Consider the following 12,557-nt stretch of genomic DNA (forward strand, 5'->3'; position numbering starts at 1 on the left):
GAGATAGTACCATGGCTCTCTATTGCCCATTTGGTAGCCAAGCACTCTTTCTATCACTGAGTATAGGTTCTTGCAGGGGACATTTCCAGCTGATATATACTATCAGATGTTCTTCTCCATTTACCTCTTGAGAAAGGATTGTCCCTAGTCCTACCACCAATGCATCTGTTTGTAGTATGGTCTCCTTTTCAAAGTTTGGGCTTTACAGCACTGGGTGTCCACAGAGAATGGCCTTGAGTTTTTGAAAGTTACTTCTGCAGGTGGGTGTCCACAGCGCCTGTCTTGGAGAGGCATCCCTAGTTAGGTTAGTTAATGGGGCTGGCAAAACAGGGTATAAATCAGTGGTAATACCCAGGTTAGCCTAGGAAGGCATTCACTAGCCTTTTGGTCATGGTGTCTTGTATGCCTGTGAGGCATGAACTTTATCCACCTGTCATAACTATAAAGGGAAGGGTAACAGCTCTCCTGTGTACAGTACTATAAAATCCCTCCTGGCCAGAGACTCCAAAATCCTTTTACCTGGCTGACACCTGACCCAAAGGACCAATAAGGGGACAAGATACTTTCAAATCTTGGGGGGGGGGGAAGGCTTTTGTTTGTGCTCTTTGTTTTGGGGGTTGTTCGCTCTTGGGACTGAGAGGGACCAGACATCAATCCAGGTTCTCCAAATCTTTCTGAATAAGTCTCTCATATTTCAAACTTGTAAGTAAACAGCCAGGCAAGGCGTGTTAGTTTATCTTTGTTTTCTCAACTTGTAAGTGTACATTTTACTAGAGTGTTTATCTCTGTTTGCTGTACTTTGAACCTAAGGCTAGAGGGGGGTCCTCTAAGCTCTTTAAGTTTGATTACCCTGTAAAGTTACTTTCCATCCTGATTTTACAGAGATGATTTTTACCTTTTTCTTTAATTAAAAGCCTTCTTTTTAAGAACCTGATTGATTTTTCCTTGTTTTTAGATCCAAGGGGGTTGGATCTTGATCCACCAGGAGTTGGTGGGAGGAAGGAGGGGGGATGGTTAATTTCTCCTTGTTTTAAGATCCAAGGGGTTTGGATCTGTATTCACCAGGGAATTGGTGAAGAGATTCTCAAGGCTTCCCAGGGAAGGGAATTAGCTTTGGCAATGGTGGCAGTGGACCAGATCTAAGCTGGTAGTTAAGCTTAGAAGTTTTCATGCAGGCCCCCACATTTGTACCCTAAAGTTCAGAGTGGGGAAGCAGCCTTGACACCACCAATGGGTGGACTTGTCCTCCACCAGCTCTGGGTCCCAAGTAATGAGCTTCTTCCTTTCCTATTGCACATTTAGCAGGGTTTGCTGTTAAGCCAACTTCTCTCAGGGATGGGAGTCCCAATCCTTAATATGGATAACTACGTCATCCAAGTATGCCACTGCATATTGACTATGCTGTTGGAGTAATTGGTCCATCCAACATTGAAAAGTGGCCACCGCCCTGTGTTCCAAATGGCATGGTCTTAAATTAAAATAGGCCTAGCGGTGCAGAAAAAAGCCATCTTGTCCTAGGAATATGTTTTAATGGCAAAGTGGGGTCGTCTTAGCAGCTGTAGTCCACAGCGATATGGCTTCCAGGTATCTGGTGGCATAGTCCATGATGACAAGTATATGCTGATGTCCAGAAGCACTCCTCTCTTTGGGTCCTATAAGGTCAATTCCAATTCTTTCAAAGGCAGTCTCCACCAAGGGGAGCAGTATTAGTGGAACCCACAGGATTCTCTTAGGGATTGTTAATGGGCATTCGGGACACAAAGCACAGAAATTCTTGATTTCTTAAAAAAACCTGGCCAAAAGTATCAGGCAAGGAGCCTAGACTGGGTCTCGTCCTTCCCAAGATGTCTCGCATATTATTGTGTGTACCAGATGCAGTAATTTGCTGCGATATACCCGAGGTACTAGCAATTGTGTCTGTATCTCTTGTGTCTGCTTGTCTTGGTCTATGTGATGTAACTGTAACATTATCCATTGACTTTCCCCCGCATGTTGATTTTTTTCTCACATTAAAAAGGATGCCATTAAACATTCAACATTTGCTACTCCGTGAAACTGCGGAAACATGCTTCCTTCTAGTCTAAATATAGGAGGTTACTGGACTTAGTACAGGTAGCTGGGTTGGTGAACAGTGAGCTTTTAATGGAACTCAGTGTATGGGGAATAATATCAAAAACTATCATTCTTTGCATAACACTCTGAAAACACCTGCCTATATGTTCACAGCATCACACAATACAAATTTACTGTTTCAAGCCAATGACTGCTGTGAGTTTATAGAACAGTCATGATCCTACTGAAAAGTCTAGATTAACTGTGGCTCCTTCACTCTTTCCCATGCAAAAATAATCTGGTATGAGTATTTAAGTTCCAGATCAATTTTTTCTTCATTTGATAGAAGTGTTACACACAACTACCTGTTATGGGTATAGTTTTCTGAAATACGGCACCATATGTGCATCAGTAAACATTATGTGTAGAGTAAATTAAACTGAGCCTTATAATTAGGCAGAAAGGAAATTACTGAAGACCTGAAAGAGTAAATCAGCAGTATTAAAACACTCTCCATTTCCTCTGAAGCACTCTCGAGTGTCATAAAAACTCAATGTCACAGTGATAAACATCTAGAAGAAATACATTTTGAGACAGGCAACAAAAAGACATGGGAATTCAAATAAGCCTTTTAAGCTCAAGAAGTTTAGGAACCAGCTCTTGCCTCTAATTTTGACATCAGATATTTAGATATTTATTTAAAGCAACTGTTCATAGACTAAATATACTAATGGTTCTATTAAATAGTAGAAGACAAAAAGTGGTTCCAGAAATGTACACCTTGCCAGAAACCTACACCTTTCTGAGCCCAAGCCTACAAAGTGCCTCTAGTTCACTGTATCTTCAGTGCTGGCAGTGACTTGTATGGAAGGTGAAAGAGCACAGCACTTCGTTGTATTGTGTGCTCATTCCCTGTACTGTGTAATTCAGCAACGTACCCAGATTTCTATCCAAGACCAATATACCCTTGTACCAGGCTTTAGATCAAATGATTTAATAAAAGTACATGTATACACAAAAACAATAACAGTACATATGTACTAAACATTATGCATAACATAAACATGCACTGCTGGCAAAAGCAAGTATTCCTTTGTGCTACCAAGTTATTTTACAGAAATAGCTTCAAGATTTCCACAACCAAGAGCAGTAGAGGAACTGCAGTTGAAGCAATGATGTATTAAGCCTCAAGAAGGAAGCTGATGAGATTCTAATGAGGAAAGGCTGATGCTGCAAGTGGCCTTAGGTTCAAAGTCATATACAAGTTGACTCAGGGTGGGGTCACTTTCAGAAATGCTAACATTTTGTCAGGAAGCGTTCTGGTGTAGCAGGATGAAGCAATGTCACCAATCACACTGCAAATTCTCTGGGGGACAACTGAAACTTCATCTCTGGTAATACAATGCAACCTTAGAAAGAAAGGGTCAAATGGCTAATCTATTCATCTACAAGCTGACTGTAACATGACTTTGCATCAACTTTGCCTCTGCAAAATAAGTTGCTAGCAAATGCTCATCTAAGACTTAATTTAAAGCTGCAAGCTCTTCTGGATATTCTATTATTACTTAGCAAATATATACAGTTTTGTAATCTTCAGAATTATTTTATAAACTATCTAATGAATCCTCACGAGGCCCCTGAATTGCGTATTGTGATATTGTGAAGCTCTCAGCTACTATCATGAAGGAAGCCATGACGTGATTGGAATAACAGAGACTTGGTGGGAAAACTCACATGACTGGAGTACTGTCATGGATGGATATAACCTGTTCAGGAAGGACAGACAGGGCAGAAAAGGTGGGGGAGTTGCATTGTATGTAAGAGAGCAGTATGACTGCTCAGAGCTCCAGTATGAAACTGCAGAAAAACCTGAGAGTCTCTGGATTAAATTTAGAAGCGTGAGCAACAAGGGTGATGTCGTGGTGGGAGTCTGCTATAAACCACCAGACCAGGGGGATGAGGTGGAGGAGGCTTTCTTCCGGCAACTAACAGAAGTTGCTAGATCGCAGGCCCTGGTACTCATGGGAGACTTTAATTACCCTGATATCTGCTGGGAGAGCAATACAGCGGTGCACAGACAATCCAGGAAGTTTTTGGAAAGTGTAGGGGACAATTTCCTGGTGAAAGTGCTGGAGGAACCAACTAGGGGCAGAGCTGTTCTTGACCTGCTGCTCACAAACAGGGAAGAATTAGTAGGGGAAGCAAAAGTGGATGGAAACCTGGGAGGCAGTGACCATGAGATCGTCGAGTTCAGGATCCTGACACAAGGAAGAAAGGAGAGCAGCAGAATACGGACCCTGGACTTCAGAAAAGCGCACTTTGACTCCCTCGGGGAACTGATGGGCAGGATCCCCTGGGAGAATAACATGAAGGGGAAAGGAGTCCAGGAGAGCTGGCTGTATTTTAAAGAATCCTTATTAAAGTTGCAGGAACAAACCATCCCGATGTGTAGAAAGAATAGTAAATATGGCAGGTGACCAGCTTGGCTTAACAGTGAAAGCCTTGTTGATCTTAAACACAAAAAAGAAGCTTACAAGAAGTGGAAGATTGGACAAATGACCAGGGAGGAGTATAAAAAATATTGTTCAGGCATGCAGGAGTGAAATCAGGAAGGCCAAATCACACTTGGAGTTGCAGCTAGCAAGAGATGTTAAGAGAAACAAGAAGGGCTTCTTCAGGTATGTTAGCAACAAGAAGAAAGTCAAGGAAAGTGTGGGCCCCTTACTGAATGAGGGAGGCAACTTAGTGACAGAGAATGTGAAAGAAGCTAATGTACTCAATCCTTTTTTTGCCTCTGTCTTCACGAACAAGGTCAGCTCCCAGACTGCTGCACTGGGCAGCACAGTATGGGGAGGAGGTGACCAGCCCTCTGTGGAGAAAGAAGTGGTTTGGGACTATTTAGAAAAGCCGGATGAGCACAAATCCATGGGGCCAGCTGTGCTGCATCCGAGGGTGCTACAGGAGTTGGCGGATGTGATTGCAGAGCCTTTGGCCATTATCTTTGAAAACTCATGGTGATTGGGGGAGGTCCCGGATGACTGGAAAAAGGCTAATGTAGTGCCCATCTTTAAAAAGGGAAGGAGGAGGATCCGGGGAACAACAGGCCAGTCAGCCTCACCTCAGTCCCTGGAAAAATCATGGAGCAGGTCCTCAAGGAATCAATTCTGAAGCACTTAGAGGAGAGGAAAGTGATCAGGAACAGTCAGCACGGATTCACCAAAGGCAAGTCATGCCTGACTAACCTAATTGCCTTCTGTGAGGAGATAACTGGCTCTGTGGATGAGGGGAAAGCAGTGGATGTGTTAGTCCTTGACTTTTGCAAAGCTTTTGATACGATCTCCCACGGTATTCTTGCCGGCAAATTAAAGAAGTATGGGCTGGATGAATGGACTATAAGGTGGATAGAAAGCTGGCTAGATCATCGGGCTCAACGAGTAGTGATCAATGGCTCCATGTCTAGTTGGCAGCCGGTATCAAGCGGAATGCCCCAAGGGTCGGTTCTGGGGCCGGTTTTGTTCAATATCTTCATTAATGATCTGGAGGATGGCGTGGACTGCACTCTCAGCAAGTTTGCAGATGACACTAAACTGGGAGGAGTGGTAGATATGCTGGAGGGTAGGGATAGGATACAGAGGGACCTAGACAAATTAGAGGATTGGGCCAAAAGAAACCTGATGATGTTCAACAAGGACAAATGCAGAGTCCTGCACTTAGGATGGAAGAATCCCATGCACTGCTACAGACTAGGGACTGAATGGCTAGGTAGCAGTTCTGCAGAAAAGGACCTAGGGGTTACAGTGGACGAGAAGCTGGATATGAGTCGACAGTGTGCCCTTGTTGCCAAGAAAGCTAATGGCATTTTGGGCTGTATAAGTAGGCGCATTGCCAGCAGATCAAGGGACGTGATCGTTCCCCTCTATTCGACATTGGTGAGACCTCATCTGGAGTACTGTGTCCAGTTTTGGGCCCCACACTACAAGAAGGCTGTGGAAAAATTGGAAAGAGTCCAGCGGAGGGCAACAAAAATGATTAGGGGGCTGGAGCACATGACTTATGAGGAGAGGCTGAGGGAACTGGGATTGTTTAGTATGCAGAAGAGAAGAACTACCTGAAAGGGGGTTCCAAAGAGTATGGATCTAGACTGTTCTCAGTGGTAGCAGATGACAGAACAAGGAGCAATGGTTTCAAGATGCAGTGGGGCAGGTTTAGGTTGGATATTAGGAAAAACTTTTTCACTAGAAGGGTGGTGAAGCACTGGACTGGGTTACCTAGGGAGGTGGTGGAATCTGCTTCCTTAGAGGTTTTTAAGGCCAGGCTTGACAAAGCCCTTGCTGGGATGATTTAGTTGGGGGTTGGTCCTGCTTTGGGCAGGGGGTTGGAGATAGATAGATTTGAATCCATAGACTAAGAATATTATGTAAGCATCTGTCCATGGTATAATTTGCATTATATGGATTTAGATACCATAAAGCCTACTGCAACAGAATACATTTTCCAGGGTTAGGTGTCCCCTTTGTCTAGGGTGCCCAGATAGCAAGGGGGTGAGGGGTAATAGGTGCCTATATAAGAAAAAGCCTCAAATATTGGGACTGTTCCTATAAAATCGGGACATCCGGTCACCCTACTTTTGTCTAACAGCTTGGCCTAATGCTCATGTTTTTACTCCTGGAGACGCTAGCGTATACATGAATTTTGAATGGCTTTCAAAGTGCTGTAAAATACGATTTGTTCCCAGAGTTCATAAGCAACGGTAATGCAACTTCCTCTCAATGGTGCTGCCCCACATAAAGAGCATAAAATGATATGCTATCTCCTGAGTGCTAAGACAAGAGATGTAACAAGAAGGGTCAAGGATAAGGGCCAAGTGCTAAAGATGGAGTTAAATCGAGGTTTTCTCAAAGATCCTTTTAGTAGGTTGATACAAGAAACCAATTAATAAGTGTGCCAATGATACAGAGGATTTTATTTATGAATTATATAAACTTACATATATACATATATAATGTGTTTCATGGTTTTCTACCATTCTAAAGATTTGGACCACCAAATGAATTTACTGAAATGAAAATGTTATCCTAGTGATTTTGGGGTTTTTAACTTTACAATCCTGATTCCTATTCTTTTAGTACAACATCCTGTGAATTAAAGCTCCGCAGAGAGTAAACTCTGTTTCACAAAAGACTGAGATTCTGAAATCTGTTTTCATGACTATTCAGAACAACCCCCCCAAACTTCTAAATTCTCCACAACAGAAAGCTCTGATTTGGTTGCCGTCGTATAGTGATCAAAACATTTTAATTACTGTAACTCAAAGAAACACTGGTGAATAGTGGCTGAACAAGATCAGCTGCTAAACTGGAGGAGAGTCTGGGGCACAGAGACTGTGGCAGCAATGGCAGGAGGCAGCAGAATTAACAGGTGGAACACCAGTGGTGGTGACAGCGGAACAGCTGGTACACTGCTAACTCTACTCCAAATGATCTATAGCCATGTTGGCCATCACTGCATTCAGCCTGCATGTAAGCCAAATTCTTCCCTGCTTATCTTTGTTCCAATGTTACTGCCGAGTCACAGTGTCTCAAAGATTGTGTGTACATGCTGTTTCTGATTAGTTGTAATATTTAAACTATAGAGTTAGTATTTTTTTCTCAGTAGAGAGAACATACAAACAAAATAACTGGTAATAGCAGGCTTCTCACTGCTGTGATCTTTCTTGTCGGCTGTAGCATACTATGAAGGATGTTTCCAATTTGGGGGGGTTGGTTTGTTTCCTTTAGACAAACTTGGGTGTACAAAAAAGCAAAAAATCCTGCTAATTGGCACAACTTGTTATCAGACACAGAAGTCTCTGCTTTTCCCAAACAACTGAAAACAAAGTAAGTGGCAGCATGAAGCAGTAGGCTGCTGTGGGCCACTTGCTTCTAAGCACTTATTCAGTCTGACTCAGTTTGATATTATTCTCATTCACAGTTAACATACAGATATAAAAATTAGATCTACATAATATTTTTCAAATACCCAGAGGATTCAAAGTGATGATTATAAAGGGTGTTATTCCTCCAAAAGAGGAAAACTGATACTACTAGAAATTGTGAAATGGATTTTTAACACCAGATTCCCCAACCACAACCATGTCAGCATGCCCATGCATTCCTTTGTCTAACCAAATAAAACCCTCAATGAGATCTGGAGTAGAGTGGCCTGGGGAAAAGAAATCAGTCTGACTGCTGAAGCCTGGGAAGAGAGCGCTTTTTGACAGAAGGAAGACAATCCCTCCCTTGCCCACAAATTCATTTTGTAGATCACCCAGTTCTAGGTAAATAACAGTGAGCTGGGGGAGTCTGATTGACAATAACTTAAAGAGGCTCCTACTCTAGAAAGTGACTCTGTAAAAAGGGTATTATTCTGCTTAGAGAATGTGCAATGTGCCTCGGGTGGCAGAGGATCAGGATTCATCACGAAATTTGGTCCACTGGTTGGATCATTAGCTTCCCTGGCCAGCACCAGGTACTGATGTCATGACATGAACGCTAAACCATGTCCCTGGATGGCATGATGAGGCTCCATGTTTGCTGTCCCTGAAAAATGTCTGCTTATAATGTGATTAATTCACAAGTAAAAAGATTGCAAACTGCCAGCCCTGAAGTCTCAAACTTGGTTCATTTCTTCTTGAACCTCATTGTCTATTGTAAAGAATCTATTGGACAAATCCTGCCAACTCCACTGGGCAACCCCACATGTGCAAACACCCTGTCTTCAGATATGTCCTCAGTGACACCAGTGTAATATCATTGCTTAAGTGGAGTTGCATAGCTGCAACTGAGTGGAGATTAGCACTCATTCTCTTGACGCTGCAGAAGGAGAAATAGAATGCAGTTTATGTCTCTTAGCTGTGGTCAATTTCCACTCTGATTACACACTCTTCAGTGCTGTGACTTTGTCTTCCTGTTCATTTCCATAGCACATACATCATTTGTGATTTGATTATAATGAGAAGGGCCTTGGGCCGCTACAGTAACTCTAATAAATAATAGACTCTTCAGGGCTAGCAGGAATAAAACCCAGATAGAATGTTAGAGGTTTTGGTTCCAATTCTGCAAAAACTGACATACACTTAACTTTGCTCACAAGATTAGCTCCAACTTACTTTTGTGGTTGAAGTTAGTAGAGATGATGCCGAATGCACACAAGGAACAGTTGTGTTGAGTAAGGAGGTGCCATTTTTACATAGTCCCATCTGAGACTGGAACCTGATTTCAGACATGAGTAATGCAAGTGACTGCTGGGGGCCCCACACAGAATAGCAACTCGTGTGTTGACCTTGTACGTCACTCTAGCAGTGGGAACAGAGTGGGAGACAACATATGGTGCAAACCACACTCTTGCAGCTTGAGGTCTCAAACATCAGGAGGCTGGACCTGCAGAGATGTGGTATTTTTCTGCTCTCATTAACTTTAGCAACAGAGATAATGTTCGCTTTCCTACAGCATGGCTGATGATTCATACTGGGGGGGGGGGGGTTTCCAACTGAAACACATTGTAAAACTGCAACATTTTTTTATTATTACAGTATTGCAATGCGCATTGGGGCCAATATTTTCATACCTGGGTGTCAAAAGGGAAGTAGCTAAATGAATGGCCTAATTTTCAAGGTGATGAGCACTAACATACATAAAAACTGTGGATGCCTAGGACCTCTGCAAGCAAGGCTACTTATACAGGTACCTAAATACAGACTTGGGTGCTTGTTTCATCCTGCTTATTTGCATAGTTTGGCCTGTTTGTATACAGCAATGGTCTGATTGGCCAGCTGATCCTTTCTGATAATGTCTCAACCATGGACCAACTCAGAGCTGGGATTTCATCACACAAAAGAAGAGGAAGATCCTTCTATCCTGAATGTGAAATTGGTAAAACACCAAGGAAATTTAATTTAGGGGGAAAAAATTCAACTCCCTCCTCAATTTCCCATCCCCAGTTTCAGTGTTTTGCATCATATTATTCTGTTACAAAATACATTGCCTAGTAGAATAAGGAAAAAATAGTATGGAAAAAGCAATGAGCACCTTTTCACTACTGTTTTTCCATCTTCTCCCTATCCATATGCTTTCTCCATTTAACAAGCATTTTAGGTGGGTTTTCTTTTAAAATGTTAGAGGCTTTGGCTCCAGTCCTACAAACACACATGTGCTTAACGTTATTCACATTAATAATTCCATGTATTTCAATGGGACTACTCATGTGAGCAAAGATAAGCACATACGTCGGTGGCTGCATAAGAACGGCCCTACTGGGTCAGACCAAAGGTCCATCTAGCCCAGTATCCTATCTTCCGACAGTGGCCAGTGCCAGGTGCCCCAGAGGGAATGAACAGATCAAGTGATCCATCCCAAGTCACTCTTCCCAGCTTCTGGCTGCACAACTGGCTTTAGTGGTTCCAGAGGCAATTAAAGCTTAGAGTGTTTTCCCTCCTCCTCGACATAAAGAGCACTGGGTGATTCATTTAGCATGTAATTCAGTTTCTCCATTGTTACTCAGCGGGTATTAAACCTGCATCCACCATTAATTATAACGTAATAATAAATCGTAAACAGATCATGCATTTTTCTAATTCTACGAGTGTCAAAGACTGTCTGAACATGCAGCACAATAACTTTCTTGAAAATGAACATGCATAATGAAGAGCACAAAATACCTGTCTTCGTAGATCCCTTGTTTTTTTGGTCATCTTGTCAATGGCAATGTTCAGTGGGTCCCCTTTTTCTTTTCTCCCAGTCTATTAAAAAAATATATGTTTTTACGGTTAGGAAAAAAACAGTTCAAAGATCCAAAAAAAATACAGTCTAAATATACAGGTTTTAAAATTCTGAAAATATATCAAAAGAAGCATTCAGTACTTTCAAAAAACACCTAAATATCTATGTATACATGCAGTAAATCTATCTCTGTATTGCATGCACCCATCACAGCACAAATAAAGGTTTCTTTTCAATATACGTTATCAACCACACTATTAAGGGGACACTGCTGAGTATAGCAGATTTTTGAACAATTCATAAAAGGATAAAAAAAGGAGATTAATGTGACTTACTAGACAGTTCAGAACTTTTGCACTGATACATTATGTTTGCATACTATAGCACTTGCTGCCAAAAATGGCAAGACCTCTCACTATATAACAAATATTAAGAGTTTCTAATCTCTATCCTGCCGGGCGGTGGGTATGTTAAACATGATAATAAGCAGCAAAACAGCTTGAGAACAGAAGGAAAATGTTCCAAATGATTGTAACAAGAATTGTACTGGCACACATCAGATATAGTATAAAGGAGACTTCCACTTAAAACGCTCTCTTGTGCAGGAAGTCTCAAAGCAAAGATCCTCAATGAAGATTAAAAAGGGGAGGGGGAGAAAGGGGAAGTTTTCTGCAACTTAGGGTAAAAAAAAAATCTTTTTAAAGTTCCAAGGTACAAAAAAAGTTTTAAGTGACTGTCAGCTATATTATCTTTCTTTTAGGAGAAGGCTGCTTCTCTAAAGATTTGCTAAATTTCTTATCACATTGAAATCTATCTGATAGGGTTTTGTTGATCAAGAATAACAAAGAACTCTTCAATCCTTTCTCCCATTTTCTTTTCCCACATGTTTTCAAATATCATATTTACAATGATCCCCCACATACGATTAACCAGGATTTTGTACTTCCAAAAGAGCCTAACGGCATATGTTTATGGGATCTACTGAAAATTCACTTTCAAAAGGTTTTTTAAACCTACCCTTCCAATAATGATTTCTCTAAGACATATGACTATGCTATCAACTCTAAATGGTCATCTTCTCATCCTCTGCTTTAACCATTTTGCTGAGTCAATGTTTGACTTGTATTACTGTAATGTTAATTCTGATAAAAGGCCAATGCATTTATAATCAGTCAGGAATCTGTAAATCCTCTGCAGCTCCTCTTTTCTCAATCTAGAAATTCAAACATTACAGTAGCAAACGACAATAGGATTTCAAACAAAATACAATTTTACTCCTTAGGTTCAGAAAAAAAAAATCAATGATAAACTGATTGAAGTGAATTGTACACACCCACACAAGAGAATAGGGACTATAAACCCCTTCAATATTTTACAACAGAATATATTTGTGTAGCCCACTGGTGAGTTGGTAGTACAGGTGTGTCATCCCCCCTACCCCAAGGCACTAGTCTGTCAGTCAAGTTAGTGGGCACCATGTTTTTAAATGGTTAGCCTACAGTTTGTCAAGGTGAAATTTAACATTACAAACAAAGGAAAGAGATTTGGACTGATATGATATGTAATCAAAACATATTTGAATTGTGGCAACGGAAAGAGGGATTGTCAAGTGTGCTGGTCTATATAATATATCAATACAATCAAGGTGCTAGTTTAAACTTTATATTCTAAGTTGTACTCTCATAAAAAAAATCCAGTAACTCTGTTACATATATTTTAACTGTTTGCAGTAAAGCGGCTTAGTGACAT

At 41.3% G+C, this 12,557-nt stretch overlaps 1 protein-coding gene across 2 annotated transcripts in view; it reads right to left on the minus strand.

Annotated features, from left to right (window-relative positions):
- The window catches only part of LOC112105333 (catenin alpha-2), a 164,114-nt gene extending 153,292 nt beyond the window's left edge, over window positions 1-10,822 (minus strand). The window contains exon 1 of one of the 2 annotated variants that reach the window (XM_029910684.1): window positions 10,748-10,822. In XM_029910684.1, the coding sequence (XP_029766544.1) occupies window positions 10,748-10,780 (33 nt within the window). In that variant the 5' untranslated portion in view covers window positions 10,781-10,822. The remainder of the gene's footprint in view (window positions 1-10,747) is intronic. The other variant, XM_029910683.1, reaches the window with a different exon arrangement.
- Window positions 10,823-12,557: the final 1,735 nt, after the last annotated feature.

Source organism: Terrapene carolina, unplaced genomic scaffold (genome assembly GCF_002925995.2).
Source record: "Terrapene carolina triunguis isolate 2854851 unplaced genomic scaffold, T_m_triunguis-2.0 Scaffold66, whole genome shotgun sequence".
Taxonomy (NCBI): domain Eukaryota; kingdom Metazoa; phylum Chordata; order Testudines; family Emydidae; genus Terrapene; species Terrapene triunguis.